This window comes from Nylanderia fulva, unplaced genomic scaffold (genome assembly GCF_048542155.1).
Source record: "Nylanderia fulva isolate GAGA-0341 unplaced genomic scaffold, ASM4854215v1 Scaffold12, whole genome shotgun sequence".
In the NCBI taxonomy this organism is placed as follows: Eukaryota; Metazoa; Arthropoda; class Insecta; order Hymenoptera; family Formicidae; genus Nylanderia; species Nylanderia fulva.
Genome location: NW_028189409.1, coordinates 5,136,888 through 5,155,694, shown reverse-complemented (window position 1 = coordinate 5,155,694; position 18,807 = coordinate 5,136,888). Strand labels below are relative to the sequence as shown.

The 18,807-nt window shown below is 30.1% G+C and overlaps 4 protein-coding genes across 6 annotated transcripts; 2 read left to right on the top strand and 2 right to left on the bottom strand.

Moving 5' to 3' along the window:
* The first annotated feature begins 585 nt into the window (after window positions 1-585).
* On the top strand, window positions 586-4,217 carry stck (LIM zinc finger domain containing stck). 2 transcript variants are annotated; one of them, XM_029307968.2, is made up of 8 exons: window positions 586-867; window positions 1,248-1,333; window positions 1,470-1,583; window positions 1,799-1,911; window positions 2,011-2,203; window positions 2,343-2,484; window positions 2,592-2,850; window positions 3,094-4,217. In XM_029307968.2, exons 2-8 carry the CDS (start codon window positions 1,326-1,328, stop codon window positions 3,294-3,296), a joined length of 1,032 nt encoding a protein of 343 aa, XP_029163801.1. In that variant the 5' UTR covers window positions 586-867; window positions 1,248-1,325; the 3' UTR covers window positions 3,297-4,217. The 2 variants fall into 2 exon arrangements, with proteins under 2 accessions (XP_029163801.1, XP_029163800.1); XM_029307967.2 differs by having other exon boundaries at window positions 1,245-1,333.
* hzg (CTD small phosphatase herzog) lies at window positions 3,880-14,278 on the bottom strand. The gene is made up of 4 exons (XM_029308101.2): window positions 12,898-14,278; window positions 11,782-12,215; window positions 11,116-11,301; window positions 3,880-10,990 (listed from the first exon to the last, which is right to left on the bottom strand). The coding sequence occupies exons 1-4, from the start codon at window positions 12,965-12,967 to the stop codon at window positions 10,793-10,795; spliced, it is 888 nt and encodes a 295-aa protein (XP_029163934.1). The 5' UTR covers window positions 12,968-14,278; the 3' UTR covers window positions 3,880-10,792.
* Window positions 14,279-15,053: 775 nt separating this feature from the next.
* Window positions 15,054-16,580, bottom strand: LOC114935297 (coenzyme Q-binding protein COQ10, mitochondrial). Of its 2 annotated transcripts, none has more exons than XM_085490235.1 (3): window positions 16,212-16,580; window positions 15,916-16,114; window positions 15,054-15,669 (listed from the first exon to the last, which is right to left on the bottom strand). In XM_085490235.1, exons 2-3 carry the CDS (start codon window positions 15,972-15,974, stop codon window positions 15,225-15,227), a joined length of 504 nt encoding a protein of 167 aa, XP_085346361.1. In that variant the 5' UTR covers window positions 15,975-16,114; window positions 16,212-16,580; the 3' UTR covers window positions 15,054-15,224. The 2 variants fall into 2 exon arrangements, with proteins under 2 accessions (XP_085346361.1, XP_029163935.1); XM_029308102.2 differs by having other exon boundaries at window positions 15,916-16,044.
* Window positions 16,581-17,404: 824 nt separating this feature from the next.
* Window positions 17,405-18,765, top strand: LOC114935278 (Microsomal glutathione S-transferase-like). The gene is made up of 2 exons (XM_029308058.2): window positions 17,405-17,687; window positions 18,068-18,765. Exons 1-2 carry the CDS (start codon window positions 17,574-17,576, stop codon window positions 18,389-18,391), a joined length of 438 nt encoding a protein of 145 aa, XP_029163891.1. The 5' UTR covers window positions 17,405-17,573; the 3' UTR covers window positions 18,392-18,765.
* The last annotated feature ends 42 nt before the right edge of the window (window positions 18,766-18,807 follow it).

Sequence of the window (18,807 nt, the reverse complement as noted above, 5' to 3'; positions counted from 1 at the left end):
TTTCTTTTTAAGAAATTCAATAAAATGCAATCATTTGATTTAATTATATCTTATGTTTATTGTATGACAAATGAGTTATTTAAAAAAGTTAACGCTAATTATAAAACCATTGTTTCAAAAATATTATAAGCTCTAAAAGATATTTTTAATTTATTATAATACAATTTTTATATATTTTGATTTACAAACTGCATAAATTTATTGCTTTCTTAAAAAATAATTATTTAATATTTTTATTATTTTATTAACGTAAATATTACGAAATAAACTTTATTTATAATATTAAAAATTAATTAAAATAAACGTTTTTGTTATAAGAAATATTTACATTACTTATGTTTATAAAAAATATATATACTTCTAATCTGAATGTTATTTTATGAATTTTATATCTTGAATGCAATATGCATTTGTGGGGGGTAAATAAAAAAATAAAAATTATTTTTTTTTAACAACACAGAAAAGTGCATGCTTTGACACGTGATTGGTAGATTTTTGTACATCATAGTAACATAATTAGCTATATGAACTGGACTTTAAATTTAGATGCGAGTGTGATAAAGCTTTTATGTACATCTCGAACGTTTCGCTGTAAACTGCCTTGATGATTCCAAATTTGCGCTTTGACATCATCGCGTCATCATTACTCCTGTAAGGGTGTGGCGTAGGGCAAATTGCAAAATCTGTAACACATCCATAGAGCTCCACGTTCATTTTCATAAAAGGCCATGTTACGTTCGCCGAGATCGGATTGGCTGTCTTGATTTAAAATCTGACAGGAATATGGGAATATGGATGTAGCAATTGTGTGACAATCACATACATATAGTCCCTCGATATTATCAGTTTCTCATTAATTAGTTAATAGTAAGTAAATGTATTTATTTCATTAAACATTTCATTTCTATTTAGATGCACTTTGTGTTAATTATAGAACATTTAATATTGGGAAAGTAATTTCAATTATATATTTTAAAATTACATATTTATCTGTGTTAATTAAAATAGATAGTATAAACTCTGAATATGTATTAAAAATTAGTAGAGTAAAAGAGAGATATGAGCAAGTAGATTAAATAGAAATTATAAATTAATAAATATATGTAATTGTAGTATGAATGTTATAATGAAGAAATTGAATATTAATATAAAATGTATCATCTTTAATTAAATTTTTATTATTAGTTTTGATGCATCTTTAACAGTTCTTTAATTATATTACAATGATATGAATTTTTATAAAGCAGGGATTATAAGTGCAAGTGAGTAAACAAAAAAGAGGTGGAATATTTGTCAAACGTGTAATCGTCTTTTTCTATTAAAATATGCCAGGGTAAGCAGCATCTTTTCAAGAAACAATAAAAACTAAACAATTATTTAACTCGAATTAATATTATGATATATTTAGTTTACTTTTATTTACTGAATATGAGTATTTTTGAAATTTATATGACATATTATATATGCAGGGTTACAGAAATGTCATTGGATCATATGTTTTGCTCTCGCTGCAGAGAAGGTTTTGTTGCACATGAAAAGATTGTAAACTCCAATGGCGAATTATGGCATCAACAATGTTTTGTGTAAGTACATATACATATATATTTTTTATTCTTTTATTCACTTTCTGCAGATATAGCGTGCATTTGAAGAAGAGTTCTTTGTTTATAATTTTCTATTTCTCAAATAAGTGCTTTAAATCGTCAGTTTCTTTGCTATTTTCTCCAATATACAAAAATAATTATAAATATTGTTCATTTTGTGGATTGAATCTTGTTAATAGATCATTTTTTTTTAGATGCGCACAATGCTTTCGACCATTTCCAGAAGGAATCTTCTATGAATTTGAAGGGTACAAATATTGCGAACATGATTTTCATGTTCTGTTTGCCCCATGTTGTGGCAAGTGTGGTAAGTTAAGGACCTACACTCATTCATTTCAATATAGGCTAAGATAGTTGTATAAATATTGTATTTAAATATAATCACTCAAACCATCGGTTATGTTAGGTGAATTTGTTATTGGCCGTGTGATAAAGGCAATGAATGCCAACTGGCATCCACAATGTTTCCGTTGTGAGGAATGTAACGGTGAATTGGCAGATGCAGGCTTCATCAAGTGTCAAGGCAGAGCATTATGTCACACATGCAATGCCAGAGTAAAAGCCGGTGTGCTTGGAAAACACATATGTCATCAATGCCAGTATGTTCTATTGTTTATTTTAACATAATAGTTCATTTAATAGAGTTTTATTTGATAGAAATACCTAAAAAATTTCAAAAATTTGTACAATTAAAAAAAGAAAATTCTTTTGAGCAGGATTAATTTTTGCGATTTTCAGTGGAGTAATTGATGACAAGCCTTTACGTTTTCGTGGTGAGCTTTATCATCCATATCATTTTAATTGTACAACTTGTGGTGTGGAACTCAATTCTGCAGCTAGAGAAGTTCGTTCTCGACCTGGATATGCTGCCAATGAAATGGTAAGATTATATTAATGATATATCAATTATTTATACATAAAAAAATATATATAGAGGGATTATTTATATATCTAAATTTATATAATTAAAGAAAATATACATTATAGAATGAATTGTATTGCTTACGGTGTCATGATAAAATGGGAATTCCGATTTGCGGTGCCTGTCGACGTCCGATTGAAGAGCGCGTAGTAACTGCGCTCGGCAAACATTGGCACGTAGAGCATTTCGTATGTGCAAAGTGCGAGAAGCCCTTTTTAGGCCATCGTCATTACGAAAAGAAGGGACTTGCATACTGTGAAACTCATTACCATCAGTTATTCGGGAATCTTTGCTTTGTCTGCAATCAAGTTATTTCTGGAGATGGTATGTGCATACTATCAATTAAGTTGTCTTACTTTAGTTTTACTTTTTTTCACTCTCTTTAGATTTTTCTAGTATTTTATATCGTAATTATATTTCTCTTTCAATACTTTGAACTTCTGCAATTCCTAAAATTTCTTCAACGAAACTATATTGAATTGTGTGATGTCAAAATAATACAAGTTCTTTTTATGTTATTTTTATAAGCTTTAATATTTCTCTGATCTAATATATTTTTTCCAATAGTTTTTACAGCGTTGAATAAGGCATGGTGCGTCCATCACTTTGCATGTGCATTCTGTGACCAGAAGATGAATCAGAAGACAAAGTTCTTCGAATTTGATTTAAAACCCGCGTGCAAGAAGTGCTATGACAAATTTCCGCAAGAGTTAAAGAAGCGGATGCGACGTATGTATGATCTGAATCCTAAAAGAATTCCACCAACATAAATGCAGATGACTCTTCTGGAATTTACAAGGATTGAATAAATATTCTACGTTTATATAATATATAGTGCCTTATCTGCCTAACAAGTTAACATAAAGAAAATATATTTAATCTTTTATATTGCATTATATATATATATAAGCTATATATAAATTATACCAAAGCTACTCCACCATTCTACAAATTGCAAATATTTTAGTATAGTATTGCTGAAACTATTTTTAATACTACTTACAATTGAAAAACTATGAATATTTAAAATACTCTCAATTTGGTATTTGAGTGCAAGAAAAAGCGTGCAATAATTTTGAAACATCTTATGTAGAAAAGGCACAATGTTAATTTTTATATTTGAAATGTACGACAAATGATAACAGATATCTTGGATTAAATTGTATAATATGTACTGTATGTATAGCTTACTCTATTTAAATATTTTTAAATTTATTTGTTATATTTAACACTAAATGTTCATACAAATCTTGATAGCTTCTAGAAAAAAATAATATAGTTTTATTTACATAATAACAAAATTTACTCATATATTTTATCAATGAGAAAAGAATGTACAATAAAAAAAAACAATTAATGGAAGTAATGAAATTTTATTTACAAATCAAAGCATTACCATCAAACTTAACTTTATGTTCACACATGCTTCTTGTTCTTTTCTATTAACACTAGTCCTAGGATCTTAAACCAATTTTAAAAAATCATGAAATACCTGAAAAAAGACTACAAGAATGTGATGTTTTTTCTTAATTTATCTTTAATTGCCTCTTTTTCAGATGCATACTTTTTTATAATTTATTTCACAACGGCTAACTGCCGAAGAAAAATTCTGAAATACTTTGCATATACACACTTCCATTTAATCCTAGAATACTAATGATACGTAATAAAAAAATAGTATTTAAGTTTAACTTTTTTTCCGTCTTTCTTTACCCCCCCCCCCCCCCCCCCCAATTAAAATAGCATGATTTATTTTTAATAAAAGTTTATTTTTCTTATCTCTCTCTCTCTCTCTTGACATTTTTTCTTCAGGAAAAATCTCAACATACGTAAATTTAACGTATGATTAATGTTAAATGTCTTAAAAGTATGATTAGTATTCTAAGGTTAACGCTGCGTTTAGCGCTAAATGTAGTCAATTGTTCTTGAACTTTAACGTGGTATGATAATCGATTCGGCTATATATATACATAGTTCGATGACGTCAAAAGCAAGGGAGAAATCTACAGAAATTCCCGTGATGATCTACGTTCTTATAAAAGCACATAGTCTTCAAGAAAAACATATTTAAAAAAATAATATTAAAAATTATGAAATAAAATTGAGAAAAAAATATAATATATATATACATATATATATATATAAATATATATAAATATATATATATATATATATATATATATAAAATCTTTTGTACATATATAATAGTAAGATTCTATTCCGGAACCGGATAATCGGATAGTCGCATTTCGTGCTAAACGCTGTCGATGTAAATAGGACCATGCTACTTTATTATTGTTGCGATGAAGCGGGCCTTCAACGGGTGAAAATATAAATCGTGAAAAAGAAATATCTTTTATATAAGAGACACAATTGGCGGAATAATATAATAACACAATAATACAATTGTTTCTAATTTTTCGCGATGCGCGTAGCTGTTGCTTTTATCGCATTTTCTTTCTTTTTTTTATTCTTTTGTTTTTGTTAAGAAATTTTCTGGAATCGCATATATAAAAAAGTCTCGAATCGGCGGCCGTTTCACTCGGCGAAAGCCTCGAACGCTATTCTTTTTTCTTCCTTTTCTTTTTACACATACACACACGCATACAGAACATACAAATGTACACATACACGCGCATTCTCTGTTTCTGCCGTTTTTTGAACGTGTGTGTGTGTATATATATGTATGTATATTTTACACATTTGTCGCTTTATTATGCACAGCAAGACGGCTGCTCGAAAAATCCTCAATTACGATTTTAAGATTGAGAACATTATCGGCAACACTTTCTCACTCGCGTTTGCTCCTTGCTTCAATTAAATATTGATACACTACGTGTTTGCGTATGAAATGTCGAATTGTTCTAATCAGCCTCAAACTCATCCAATTTTTAGTATTCTACAACTAAGATTTTTTTAAATTCCATGATATTAGTCTAATTTAATTTTCAATTGTTATATAAACTCACAAATTTTTAATTTTTATAAAACTTAAGCTTTTACTTTTCTTGCCTCTAATATAATTAATATGTATTTATTTGTGTGTAACATTCTTGTATCTTATTGTGAATCTTTTGACGTTTATATTAATTATATTAAAGAATATCAAGGAAGAATTTATTTATTTAAGAATGAATTGTTTTAAATGTTTAAGATTTAATTATAAAAATATAATTCCAATATGCACATATGTTCCTTTGATTACAATACATATATTGTATTTAATTCATTAATATTATTAAAAACATTATATATTATGTTTATTAATAATGTAGTTAATCATATAAAATTTACAAATGTAGGAAAGCTTCTAATTGTACATATTCTATTTCTTGCTAATAAATAAATAAAGTAAAAGCTTAAGCTTTTTACATACTCATCTTTTATATAGCTGAATGTGTATGCACATATGTTCCTTTGATTACATATTAAAATATTTTTTTATAAAAAATAATCTATCTTTAATTCCATTAAAAATTCCTTGAGATGATGTCAGTCTAAATAAAAACAGACATTTCATACGTAATAACGTAATAATTAATACATATAATATAGCTAAAAAATACATTTTTAGATCCTTGAATCCTTAGATTTTTCTTTGTGTTATTTTGATCTGTGTATCTGCATTTTTCATTTACGTAGCTTCAAGCCCTTGGATCTTTCGCCCTTTAAAATCCTAATCTATCCAATTTTTAAATTCCCAAATTTTTCAATCTTATAGTTTTCAATCCTCACATCTCTGGATATTTTTGATTTCTTACAATTAATTTTTCCAAGTTTTTCTTGATTCTTTGGTAGAGTCTTTTAATTCTTTTGAACGGATATTCTATTCAACGTTAAAATTCTAAAGACTAAAACTTAAAATCTTTAAATTGTTCTATCTATGACTCTTCTCTACATCATAGATTACTATACAATAAAATTTTTTAATTATCACACATTGTGTCGAATAATTGCACACTTGTATACATTAATTGATTCTTACATCCTTACAGTCTCGAATTTTAGAATACTTGATTGCAACTCTAATATTTATTAGTATTTTTTCGAATGTGAGCAGATCCATGGATTTCATATAATTCTTTTAACTCGTTTCAATTTTTCGAATACTTATATCTATGGATTCTCGGATTCATGCAGAGATTTGTACAATCGTACATACAGAGTCATTTCGATGGGCATTATTAATACAAAGAGAATTTTACAATACATGCGTTCGCGCACAATAAACGTTTACAAGAAACATCGTTTACATTTACTAAGTACAGAAGGATGGAAGAATTGGAAGCCACATCAAAAATCTCTTCGCATTAAATCTCTTCCTATTTTAAGTAGAAACGATAATCAGACCTCTCTCGAAGAGTTATCGTTATTTCGATAAAATGTTACAAAGATGTAACACAGAATAATTCAAAAATCTCGCTACAATTAATTATGGAAATAATTCGATAATAAAATAATTCGAAAAAAACAAATTTTTTTCCGTACAAGTAGCTTTGTTTTTTAGGAGCATTTTGGTGTCAAAAACAATTTTAATACGCATACATCAACTTTTTAATTTTACCATATCAATTATCTTTTTCCAATGCTTCTTTCAAGCGCCTATCGTATCCTTGAGTCTTATTTTTAGATATTGAAAATGGTACGCGTGATTACTATCGGTTATATTAATACCGTTTCTGAATATGTAACATTTTTTTATATCCAGATATGCATTGCATTTTCAGATTTAGTTCGATATTAATGCTTTTATATATCTGTAATTTCTTGTAACTCAAAGTTAAAAATAAAGATTTTTTGATATTTGCATTTTGGAAATTAAAAAGTCCTTCAAAAAGTAGTCTTTGCATATTCAAATTGTTAGTGTCGACAAAGAATCATTTCCTTATTAGTTGTACCATGATTTTCGATCTATCCTACATTCAGACGTGGAAGAAAAGATAAAACAGCAGACGCAGCCGAGTTTAATACGCACATACATATATACACATATACACACACACTCATACACACAAATACATACAGAAAAGCTGATATTGATTAATTAATACTAACTCACTGAATATATCGATAATAATGTCGTTACTTCAGTGCAAGAATACAAAAAAATGTACATTTTTTAATTAATTTTCTAATTTCAAGAAAAATATGTACTTCTTATTCAAGTCGGCTTGAATGCGACTTCTCAGCAGCGAAAAAAGCATGCAGAGTAAAAAATCTCACTTTTTCTTACATTAGAATAACGACATTAGCGCGGATCTTTATAATATAATAATAATAATAATAATAATAATAATAATAATAATAATAATAATAATAATAATAATAATAATAATATTAACAAAAGTAAAAGCAGAAGAATAACAATCTGAATCGGTTACGATAGTACAATGCACTTTGTACACTTGTTATGCTCGATTTCAAGCAGCTGTGATCGTTTACAAATTACGCGTTAGTAAATATATGCACATACGTAGGGATATTACCGCCACTTATCTATCGCCTCTCAAACGCTACATATAAATTATTCTAATTTGTTAATGACATCATCGTGCGATTCGTTTCGGAATGGAGCAAGAAAATGTTAATAGTTAATAATTATATTAATAGTTAATAGTTAATATAGATTTTTTCTTCATTCATATAATACACGCATTTCATTTTTTTTTTTTAAGAAATAAATAATTTAAGAAAAATTATACAGAACCCAAAAAGAGACTGTATTAAAATCAATCCTTGATCGTAAAGAATTCAATTTTACAGCATAAATTCTTTCCTGTCTCATTTCTTTCAGCTTCCTGACATATTTGATGCACAATAGCGATCATATATCCAATATAATCATGTAGGTATCCAAGTTTTGAGTTATTAGCAAAAGTTTGTTCGTAATAAAAAAAATATTTAAATCATGTATGTGCGTGAAAAATGTATATATGTTAAAAAAGACAAATTGTACCCTTTAATTTCAACAAATAAAAAGATACATCGATTTTAGTAAAAAATCATCTTTATATTATAATTCCTAATTATTTAATCCTAAATTATCAAACCGATTGTTATTTTCTTGCTCCAAGAAAACGAATTATGTATGACGCAACCTCATAGCTTGGAGGGAAAGAATGATATGCATTGGCCCAGTTCAGTTTATCAATATTGGCAACAATGATGTGATCCGTGATTACCCTTGATTAATTGATGGATTTATTCCATTTTTCTAGTAAAATAATAAAACTCATTTAATTTATCATTTATGCGACCTCTGTGTAAAATTTCTCTGTAAATCAGTAAATATTTGACAACAAATTTAATCGACAATCTTCAACTCTCGTTATTATCGTTTTAAATTTGCTCAAATTTTTTTACCAAACATCAGAAAAGAATTTTGCTGCTGGATAAAAACTGAAATTAGTATATTCAAAGAAATATATATATATATATACACATACACACATATATATGTATATAGTATATATGTCTCTAATTAAAAGATTTCACTAAAATAAATATTTCAGAAAGAGCAGAAAAAACACAATTATGTTTATTTAATAACAAGACTAATAAATGATATAAAAATGAAAATGTATATGTTTTTATATAGATATTAAAGAAAATTTATAAGAAAAATGGTAATACGTACCCCTGCAAAATTTCAACTGTTATTGTTTTAAATGCTACATACAGAGCGTCTTATAAAAGGTGTGTACCAGCAGCAGGAAATATACCTAACGTAATATCAAAATGCGATATTAATAAAATGCTTTGCACATTTAGATTTTTCGAATGTCGCGGGACTTGGTCATGCTTTAGAAATATGTTAGTAGTGTACTTGATAACAGCAATTAACAAGTTTAATGTATCTTACAATTGATCTTGCTAGAATATCGTTTTCTACGCAATACAAGATTTTAAAAATAACTTTTGTTACCTGATTCAAGCAATTTATAGTCTATAAATCAGAAGCAAAAGTTTGCACAACTGAATACGCGGAAAATCGTCGTTCCTATTTCTCGGCAGTGTGAAGCGAATAGTTCTAATTCATCACATTTTATTTTATATATATATGTATATATAAATTTGAGCTTTTTCAAATCTTAGATTATATAATGTTTTTGGAAAATAATAAATATCTTCCAAAAAAATTTGAGTTTTTGTTTTAAAAACTGATTAACACTAATTTCCAAGCTCAAAGCTTCTCAAATAGTGAAAGCTTTGGAGCACTCATTTTTTAAAAACAGATTTCTAGATTTCTGTAATGCTTTAATCTTTAAAAAATATGAAAATTCTAGATTATATATTTAGAATTCTATTTTCCTCAGATGCTCTTAAACGCTCATATTTATGATTCTTAAGACACTTAATCTTTGTATTCCTATATTTTAGTATTCAAAACGTTTTGATATTAAATTCTAAAATATTTTGAAAATTTTTATACAAAAATTAAGTAAAATAAAATGTTTTAAACAACTAAAATGATAATTAAAATAAAATTTTTGCATCTTATATTGACAAATATTGATAAAACATATAAATTCCAAATTCTACCTGCTACTGTTACCCTCCTCTTTCAACGTTCTGTAAGCATTGGGTCAGAAGCATTCAAGAACGTAGTCGGAGCATTGATGTCTTCTTCATAATTGGATCTAATTCAATCGAAAGCTTGTGTCTTGATCTGAATAGGAAAAACTAAACGGCAACAAATATGGCCCATCAAATAATTCGGAGCGAGCTCTCTTCTTTCTTCATTCTTCGCGCATTCTCTCTTGTATATCTTCCACATATATCCCTTTTCTCTCAGTATACAATTACTATTATTAAACTTAACCGTCGCTTTTTCCTTTTTCGCAACTTTTCTGCAAAGCAGTTTTTGCTCTCGACGGAGATTCCTGTATCCTTCGCTAGATTCCTCTTCTCGGGCACACGCGTATTATTAATGCAGACAGGAGCGAGTTCGTCGTTTTTGATGCCTGATGCAAAATGGAAGAACACTCGCGCTTCGAAGCTGACTCAGTCTTCGTTGCGTTTCTCGCCAGGAAGAAGGATATCAGCAGCTCTATGTGTCACTGTGTGTCGACTTGGATGACGCGCTTTTAAAATATAGGACATTCAGCCCCGCTTAATGGAGCGGTACTTCCAAAGGTCAACAAGGGGGGGCACTTCGAGGTTCTTCGCCACATAGCAAGTGGCTCACATGGAGCAGTCCCCTCAGGATCCTCCGGAAGGTGCATTGAGCGACAAGACTGGCTGTGTTGCCAGGATTTAGATGGGGCTAGGAAGCAGCCAGCGAGCCTAATCCCGGCGGACTCTGATTACTCTGCACCGCCTGCGCGGGCACCTGATTATAAGGATGATTACTGTTGCACAACACTGTGTAGATATTTTCCACATTGCTGAGTTTCTCGAAGAAGGGGATTAAATCCAGTAACTCGGAATCCGTCATGTCATCGAACCAAGATGCCACTGGAACCTGTAAAAAATAAACGTATCGTTTTTATTTTTAATCGCCCAATTTTAATAGAAGTAAAAATCATATATTTTATATGTATATAAAAAGAAATAATTTTCTTTTATATATTATTAAGCATATCTTACCGCGTTATCTGGATGAAAAATGTAACTGGCAGGACTATTATCTACAATAATGATTTGCTGCAAATCACGACCTAATTTGTTCAAATCCTTAACATAATTCCCTCTATGAAACACACAGGATTCTCTGAATAATCTTGCTCTGAATACACCCCATCGATCTAAAAGATCCGCCACTGGGTCTGCATACTGTAAAACATGACACAATAAAACAAAACATTAAAAACAATGAATATCGAACATTTTCTTTTTACTAATAATAAATTAGCTCCATTACAATTTTTTTATCACAAATATTATTTTTAAACTTCTTACAACAATTAAATTTACACAGTAATCATTTTTATAAAAATGCATTAATTCTTTATCTAACAAGATAATGATTTTATGTAAGATATGTAGTAATTACAGATAGATATATATTTAACATAATATAATGTTTTCATTAATCTTTCATTGGCTAACAAATTAAAAAAATAAATAATTTTTACAAATTAACCATTATATAAATAATAAAACATTGAACATTATGTGTCTCCCAATATAATAAGAACTTTTATAATATTCATTTAAATATATCAACATATAATAATGTAAAATTTGACCATTTTATAAAATCATTAAATGCACAAAATTGTTTAGGATCTCTTTCTCTTTCTTTCAACATACCTTGGCCAAGCTTGCAGTGAACAGTACGCATTCGTACAATTCGCCCATTCTCTGCAAAAACTCGTCCACATAAGGCCTCTTTAAGACGTACACTTGGTGTACCGTTCCATCAATCTCTACAGGAACAACAAAGTCCGCATTGTTGATCGGTTTGAATGAACTATGCACCAGAGTCTCGTCCAAATCGATTACCATGCACTTTTTGTGCATGTCTTGGTGCCTGACCGGCGGTAGGAGGAATCTCGGAGATCCGGTACCCGGTGGCGGCGAGCCACGACCATCTCCCTGTAGAGAACTCGACTTGGAGCTCTTGGAGCTGCCGCCACGACCCCTTCCGAAGCAGCAGAGCAGAGAACGCAGGAGTCCGCGTCCCCTCGGCTTCTTGCTGCTCGATGGACTATTGCTGGCTGCTTCATTCTCCCGAGGTAATTGAGCTACGTTGCAGATAAAAAAAATGTTACAAATTTGTTTGCGCAAACTCACATATATTTGTTCAATCAAATTTTAACAAGCGTTACACTTAAGTCTTTAATTTAAGAGTTACAGTTTACAGTAATTTCAAGTCTGATATATCCCTGATATAAAATTTAATTTATCCTAAGACTCAATTGATGACAACGATAAACTAGGAAGTTTAGTCTACATAGCAATGAGACATTTGCATGTTATATATCACAGAAATGGTATTACTACGATTAACCTTTCGCAGTGAATTCTTTTTGCTATTTTCTCCACAAGATTACCCATGAAGGATTTGCTTGAAGCATGAAAGGTTAAAGGGCATGACAAAAGAAAATAAAGAAACTCGCGACATTGCTTATGAAGAATGGGGAAAGCCCAGTTGACACAGGGTGAAAAGAGAACGGCAATAGAAAGACTAGGAAATGAGACGAGGCAAAATTGCTCCAAAGATAGGTAAAAAGGAGAAATGGTAAAGTTAGACGAGACATGTACACAAATAGGCAAGAAAGAGAGCGAGAGAAAGAGACAGAGGGAGATAGAAACGGCGGGTTCCGTAACAGGTGCGGGGACGACGAAGTCTCCCGGCATCTGGCGGAAAGTTTCGCGAGCGCGGGGACGACGGGGATTGATTACGGGGAAGTGAGCGATACGCACCTTTCTCGCTGTTGAATGCGCCTAGCTCGTCATCCCGCGACACTTGGGTGATAATGGACGATGCGTCCATTTAAACATTAGTCGGTGGTCCCTGCGTGCACGATCGCGAATTCCGTTAACGCGCGCGCGCGCGCGCGCGCACCAGCCGACAGACGGACGGATGGACGAGCGTGCGTGCGAGCGAGTAGAACGGGAGGGAGGGAGAAAGAGAGAGAGAGAGAGAGAGGCGATTGGCACGCGCGTGCGAGAACGAAGGGAGAGAAGGAGAGAGAGAAAGAAAGAGAGAGAAAGAGAGAGGGAGAGAGCGAGCGCGACACACGCACACAAGCTAACCTCACTCTCTCGCTCGCGTCACCCCCCACCACATCACCACTGTGACGTCACTACTGTCGTCGCCGCCGCTGTCAACCTTCCCCTCTCGCTGCCACACAGATCTCCGCGCGACGAATGGAGACGCATAGGCGCAGGAATAACACTCGGCGATGATGACATACACTATTATGTTTGCGTGAAAAACACGTGTATGTACATGTATATATATATGTATATATATAAATATACACAGAAGCACCAGAGCAATTGTCGAAACGAAATACCGGAGTGCCAATGAATCGGGACGAGATGAGATGCTCTCTCTCGCGCGAAGCCACGTAATCACTCGAGCGTCCCGCTTGTTACATACATATACACGTGCGCGCAGCACTACGCCATTCCTTCCCGATAGCGCTCTCCTTTCCTTTTTCACGCCTTCTGCCACACCTATCCCAGTTCATTGCTATTCATTCCGTGACGATGCGCGCTCCTTGCATGTTCTAGGCCGCTCTTCCGCGAACGGAGCAACGGGGGCGTATACCCAGGTCGGGGGACGGCGATTATTCCGGTATGGGTGCACTTTTACGACGCGCGCAACTGCGACGTATCAAACCTGGCCATGTTGTCGACCGCTTTGGCCTTGAGCCACGAGAGTCTACTTTTCCAAGTGGATTGACGTTCCCAGCCTCATCCTTGCGCTCGCGAGGTCTCGATGTACAGAGAGTTATTTACGTCGTGCGCGCACATAACTCGCTCTTCCTTCTTCTTTCTCTCTTTTTGAAACAACACTGTCTAAGCAACCCTTTCGCTGGTTTATAATTATTACGTAACTTTGAACGAGTGGCTTTAATTAGGTACGCGCGATGAAAAAGAGGGAAAACGTATCAACATTCGAGACATGTGTGTTACATCAACAACCGCGACTTGCAATTGTAATTGGACAATCTATTCTAACGTGAAACTCGTGTCGCGCCTTAAGCTCGTATCGCATCATGCGTTGGAGATGGAGGTTGAAGAGTAAAAATTGGACCAATCAGGATGCAGGGAAATTTTAGTTACTTTTCTTCCGATTGGTCAGATTTTTCTAATCTTCGCGAGTTAAAATCTGATACGAGCTTTAGTGAATCTTGCATTAGAAATGAGATTCATAGATATATTAAATAATATGTAATATAATATATAATATAAATATATATATATATATATATATAATATTAAATATTATATTTAATATATTTATGATGAGATTGCATATTTGTATAAAAAAAAAAAATTAAAAAATCTTATTTCAACCACCCAAAATAATTGCAATCTATGCATACAGACCATAAAACTCGTATCAAATTACTATTTCAATGGCGTAGATCGGAATTTGTCTAGTCGGTTAAATTCTATACATATACACACTTATTTAAAAATTCATATTATATAATATGCGTAATCTGATATAAATTTATCTTTGAATAACAAATTCTGTTTAACTTTTCATACAACTTTTTATACATAAAGAACATCAATTTTCCTCTAATTCTCCTATCAAAAAAAGAATTCAAAGAGTCAATAGAGACATCTTTATGCATTAAAAACATCAAGTCTTTTCAATCACTTTATATGCAAATATATATATATCTTTGAAATATATTAAAATTTTCCAAGAATTAAATGATATGTGCAACAAAGTCAATCAAACGTGTATCTAAAGATGATCTAAATAAAAATAGATGCCATACTACTGCTTTTTTTAATACATTACATGCGAGATTGATTATATGCACATATACAAGTTTGATATTATATAGTATATAGTTAAGAAAAGTATTTTTATGAATTTAAAATTCGTATAATTAAAAGTAATTAGTTCGTTATATTTTGTCACGTCAACATTTTATCATTAATCTTGACAAATTTGTACATGCGGTCATTTTAAAGACAGCTTTGATATCAATAAATAAATTTATTAATTCATAAAAACAAATTTTTATCTATAATTGATTATCTATGTAAATGATTTCCAATCATCTTTGCAACTGTACTGTTTTTAAACATGGCTGGCCATACCTTCTTTCAGCTTCCTGAAGAAAAGCATTCTCCATCTGTCTTACAATCTCGTTGAAAAACAGATTCGACAAATGAGAATAAATGGCAGACTTGAATTCAAAAGACAAGGAGAAATCAATCACGCATGTTTCCGGATTGTTTTTCAATCCAGGACTAAAATGCCACAGCGTATTCAAGTGTTCGAACAATCTGCCATCTCTACATTCTGCCTTAACTATCCTTGGATATATCATAGTCACCTTTGAACTATAACTTTCGTTTATAGGTGGGAATCCTATTACTAGATTGGCCTTCAGGAAGTCTTCGGTTTTTAAAGTAATTTCAGATTTCTTGCAGAAGGGTATAAAATCCTTGTAATTTCCTACATCAGCGACCACATAATACAGTTTCTCCATCGCAAACCTAAATAACAAGTGGTGTATTAATTTCTGCATTAAGATATATAATTTACAATAATAAGTAAAATATATTAATAAGTAAAAATACATCATAATTTAAATAAAATAATTTATAATAAATATGAAACATGATTTAATATTATTCTCTAGAAAATAATATAAAAAAACACAGTAACAATAAAAATAAAATGTTTAATTGTATAAAAAATATTTTTAAAAATTTTAATATTTTAATTCTTATTACACACACCCTACTAATTTGCGACCTTCATACTCTTTGGTTTTATAACTTGCTCCTGTTCTGTACATTCGCCACAAGCTCTTCTCAAAAGAGTCACACTTCCATGGCAGTGTCAATTGTTTCAGAAAAACTGCATGCCTAAATTTTATTTACATACAACTGAATAATAATTTGTTTCAAATTTAATTTAATTTTTTATCAACATCGTCTGAAAACAAACATTTGTTTTCGACAGAAGAAATTAACTCCATAACTTAAACTGTCACACAATAAAATTTCGTCAAAGTAAAATTCCGTGAAATTACCTGGACATGTCGAGTATGTAAAATACTCGATTCTGTTGTGATATTTGACAATTTGCATTTAGTTTTGGAGTGAAATTATAACCTTAAAATTTGCTTTTTGCATATTTCAATGTCATCTTGTTCGATTATTATTGTTTCTAATAATATCTAATCACGTGTTACATAATCACTTTTTTTATTCATACATGTAACAAATCTGATAAATATATTCGAAATATTTAAATTGTTACACAATGATAGAATAACCAATAAATCGTAGGCGTAGAATCGCAAGTGATTTGAGAAGACGTCATATATATAATTAACCTCTAACTTTTGTCACTGACACGTGACACTTTACGTTTTAAATATTATGACAAATTTTATTATTCTTTAATGGAACAACAATAAGCTATGAAATCAGTTTGATATTTAAAAATAGTATTTGAAAATAAAATTAAAAAATTAATTATGAATTATATTAAAAATAAATACATATCACACATGTATAATCAGTAAATGTATAATTAAAATTTTTTTATTGCACGCGTAATGTACATTTTGCTATATAATTGTAATTATAATAATTCTGTTTATTTTAATTAGCCAAATGTCAAATGTCAAATCTAAATAATTTTAGCAATTTTTAATTTGGTACTGGCATTTAAAAGTTATGGAGAATTCAGTGTTGCCACTGTTGTCGTCTAGAGATTTTCCTGCACATGCGCGATAAATATGAAAATAATAAAGTATAGAAACAGATAGAAATCTAGTTTGAAAAAATAATTATACATAATAAATTTTTTTGAATTATTTAAAAATTAATAAAGAAAGTAAGATAAAAAATATATAAATACTATTATAAATAATAATATATATTATTAATATTATAATAATATATAATAATGAGATATAATAATAAGTTGCATTTGTTTCAAATTATATTTTTAAAAATACATTCCTAAAATATACACTATAATATTATAAAATATTATATAAAATTGTAAACATAATATTTTTTATAAAAATATATAATACTTATTCTTATATATATAGAAATCTACACATATACATGTATGTTAAATTCACTATAAATAAGTCAAATTATGTTGATTCATGATCGTTATCTTATTTATAAGAAAAAAAAAGTAGTCTATAGTATCTTTTGAAGCAAATAAACATGGAGGGGATATTCGACCTTTCAATCACCTTCGTTGGAAAAGGAGAGAAAGAGAGAGAAGTATGTAGTAGCTAAGTATATATAGGATATTGCGTGCTACTTCATTTTTCGCTACGTGCATGAAACGTGGTGTGAAATATATACGGTCCATATTACATTCCGAGTGATATTACTCTTTAAAACGTGTCTAAACGTTAAAAAAAATGGTTGAAATAAATCCGGAAGCACTTAAAGTGTTCGGCTTTTGGGGCAGCATATTGGTTCTGAAACTTCTGGCCATGAGTCCCTTGACTGCACGACAGCGATTTAGGAAGAAGGTAATAAATCAAATAATATATGTATATATAAATAAATCACACACATATGATATATAAAACGTTGAAATCTCTTTTTTCATTATTTTTGATTATATCTATTTAATAAATAATTTTTTATATATGTTTGCGATAATATTTTAATGTTTTCTTATGTAAGATTTAATAAAGATAAATTCACGGAAAGTGACATTACAATTAAAATTTATGTAATTTATGAAATTGATATGATTCTAATAATAATATAAATATATATTTTTCTTGAATTTTTTCTTTAATTTAGTGAAAAAAGAAACAGATGTTATCATATTCTACTTTAAAAGTGTCTAAATGTTAAATTTTATCACACAGAATGAAATTGATTTGTAATTATACTGTTACAGGCATTTGCTAATAAAGAAGATCTTGGTTTTGGCAAAGAGAAACAAGTAAAGCTTGATGATCCAGATGTGGAGCGTGTACGAAGAGCACATCTTAACGATCTGGAGAATATTTTGCCATGGTTCATAATCACGTATCTGTGGTTAAGTACTGGACCTGCACTATGGTTGGCTAAAATATTAATACGAACGTTTGTACTCTCCCGTATAACTCATACCATTTCATATGTTATTTTTCATCAACAACCTACAAGAGCGATAGCTTTCTTTGTTGGAATTTTAATTACTGGTTATCAAGCATTCATCACATTGTGGCACTATTCCTAATTTTATATACAGGGATAACTTTTGATCATTTTTTATATTAAAACGAGCATGATAATAAAAGCATTTATAGCATTAACATTAGTTGCAGGGTTGTTTAAAAATAATACAATGTTTTAATATTTGATAATGAAGTTATGTTTGTTTTATATTTTTAAATATATATTTAAATATACATTCCTAAAATGTTTGATAAATGATAACATATATATTATAAAATATTGTATAAAATTATACATAGAAAATATTTTTATAGTATATAAAATATATAATACTTATTCTTATGTAAAGAGATTATGTATGTACATAAAAATTAAATGTATATGCTATGTCTCTATGAACAAAATGAAATAAAAAAACTCATCTTATAAAGCTCATACATGATAGTTAATTATTCTAATGGCATTGAATAATGTGAA

Coding starts and splice junctions, on each gene's coding strand:
- stck (XM_029307968.2), top strand. Junction 1,584..1,798: donor TGGCATCAACAATGTTTTGT/GTAAGTACATAT, acceptor ATTTTTTTTTAG/ATGCGCACAATGCTTTCGAC. Junction 1,912..2,010: donor CCCATGTTGTGGCAAGTGTG/GTAAGTTAAGGA, acceptor CGGTTATGTTAG/GTGAATTTGTTATTGGCCGT.
- hzg (XM_029308101.2), bottom strand. CDS start 12,967: ATGGACGCATCGTCCATTATCACCCAAGTGTCGCGGGATGACGAGCTA. Junction 11,302..11,781: donor TCACTGCAAGCTTGGCCAAG/GTATGTTGAAAG, acceptor CATGTTTTACAG/TATGCAGACCCAGTGGCGGA. Junction 10,991..11,115: donor TTTTTCATCCAGATAACGCG/GTAAGATATGCT, acceptor TATTTTTTACAG/GTTCCAGTGGCATCTTGGTT.
- LOC114935297 (XM_029308102.2), bottom strand. Junction 15,670..15,915: donor GAAGGTCGCAAATTAGTAGG/GTGTGTGTAATA, acceptor CTTGTTATTTAG/GTTTGCGATGGAGAAACTGT.
- LOC114935278 (XM_029308058.2), top strand. CDS start 17,574: ATGGTTGAAATAAATCCGGAAGCACTTAAAGTGTTCGGCTTTTGGGGC. Junction 17,688..18,067: donor GACAGCGATTTAGGAAGAAG/GTAATAAATCAA, acceptor ATACTGTTACAG/GCATTTGCTAATAAAGAAGA.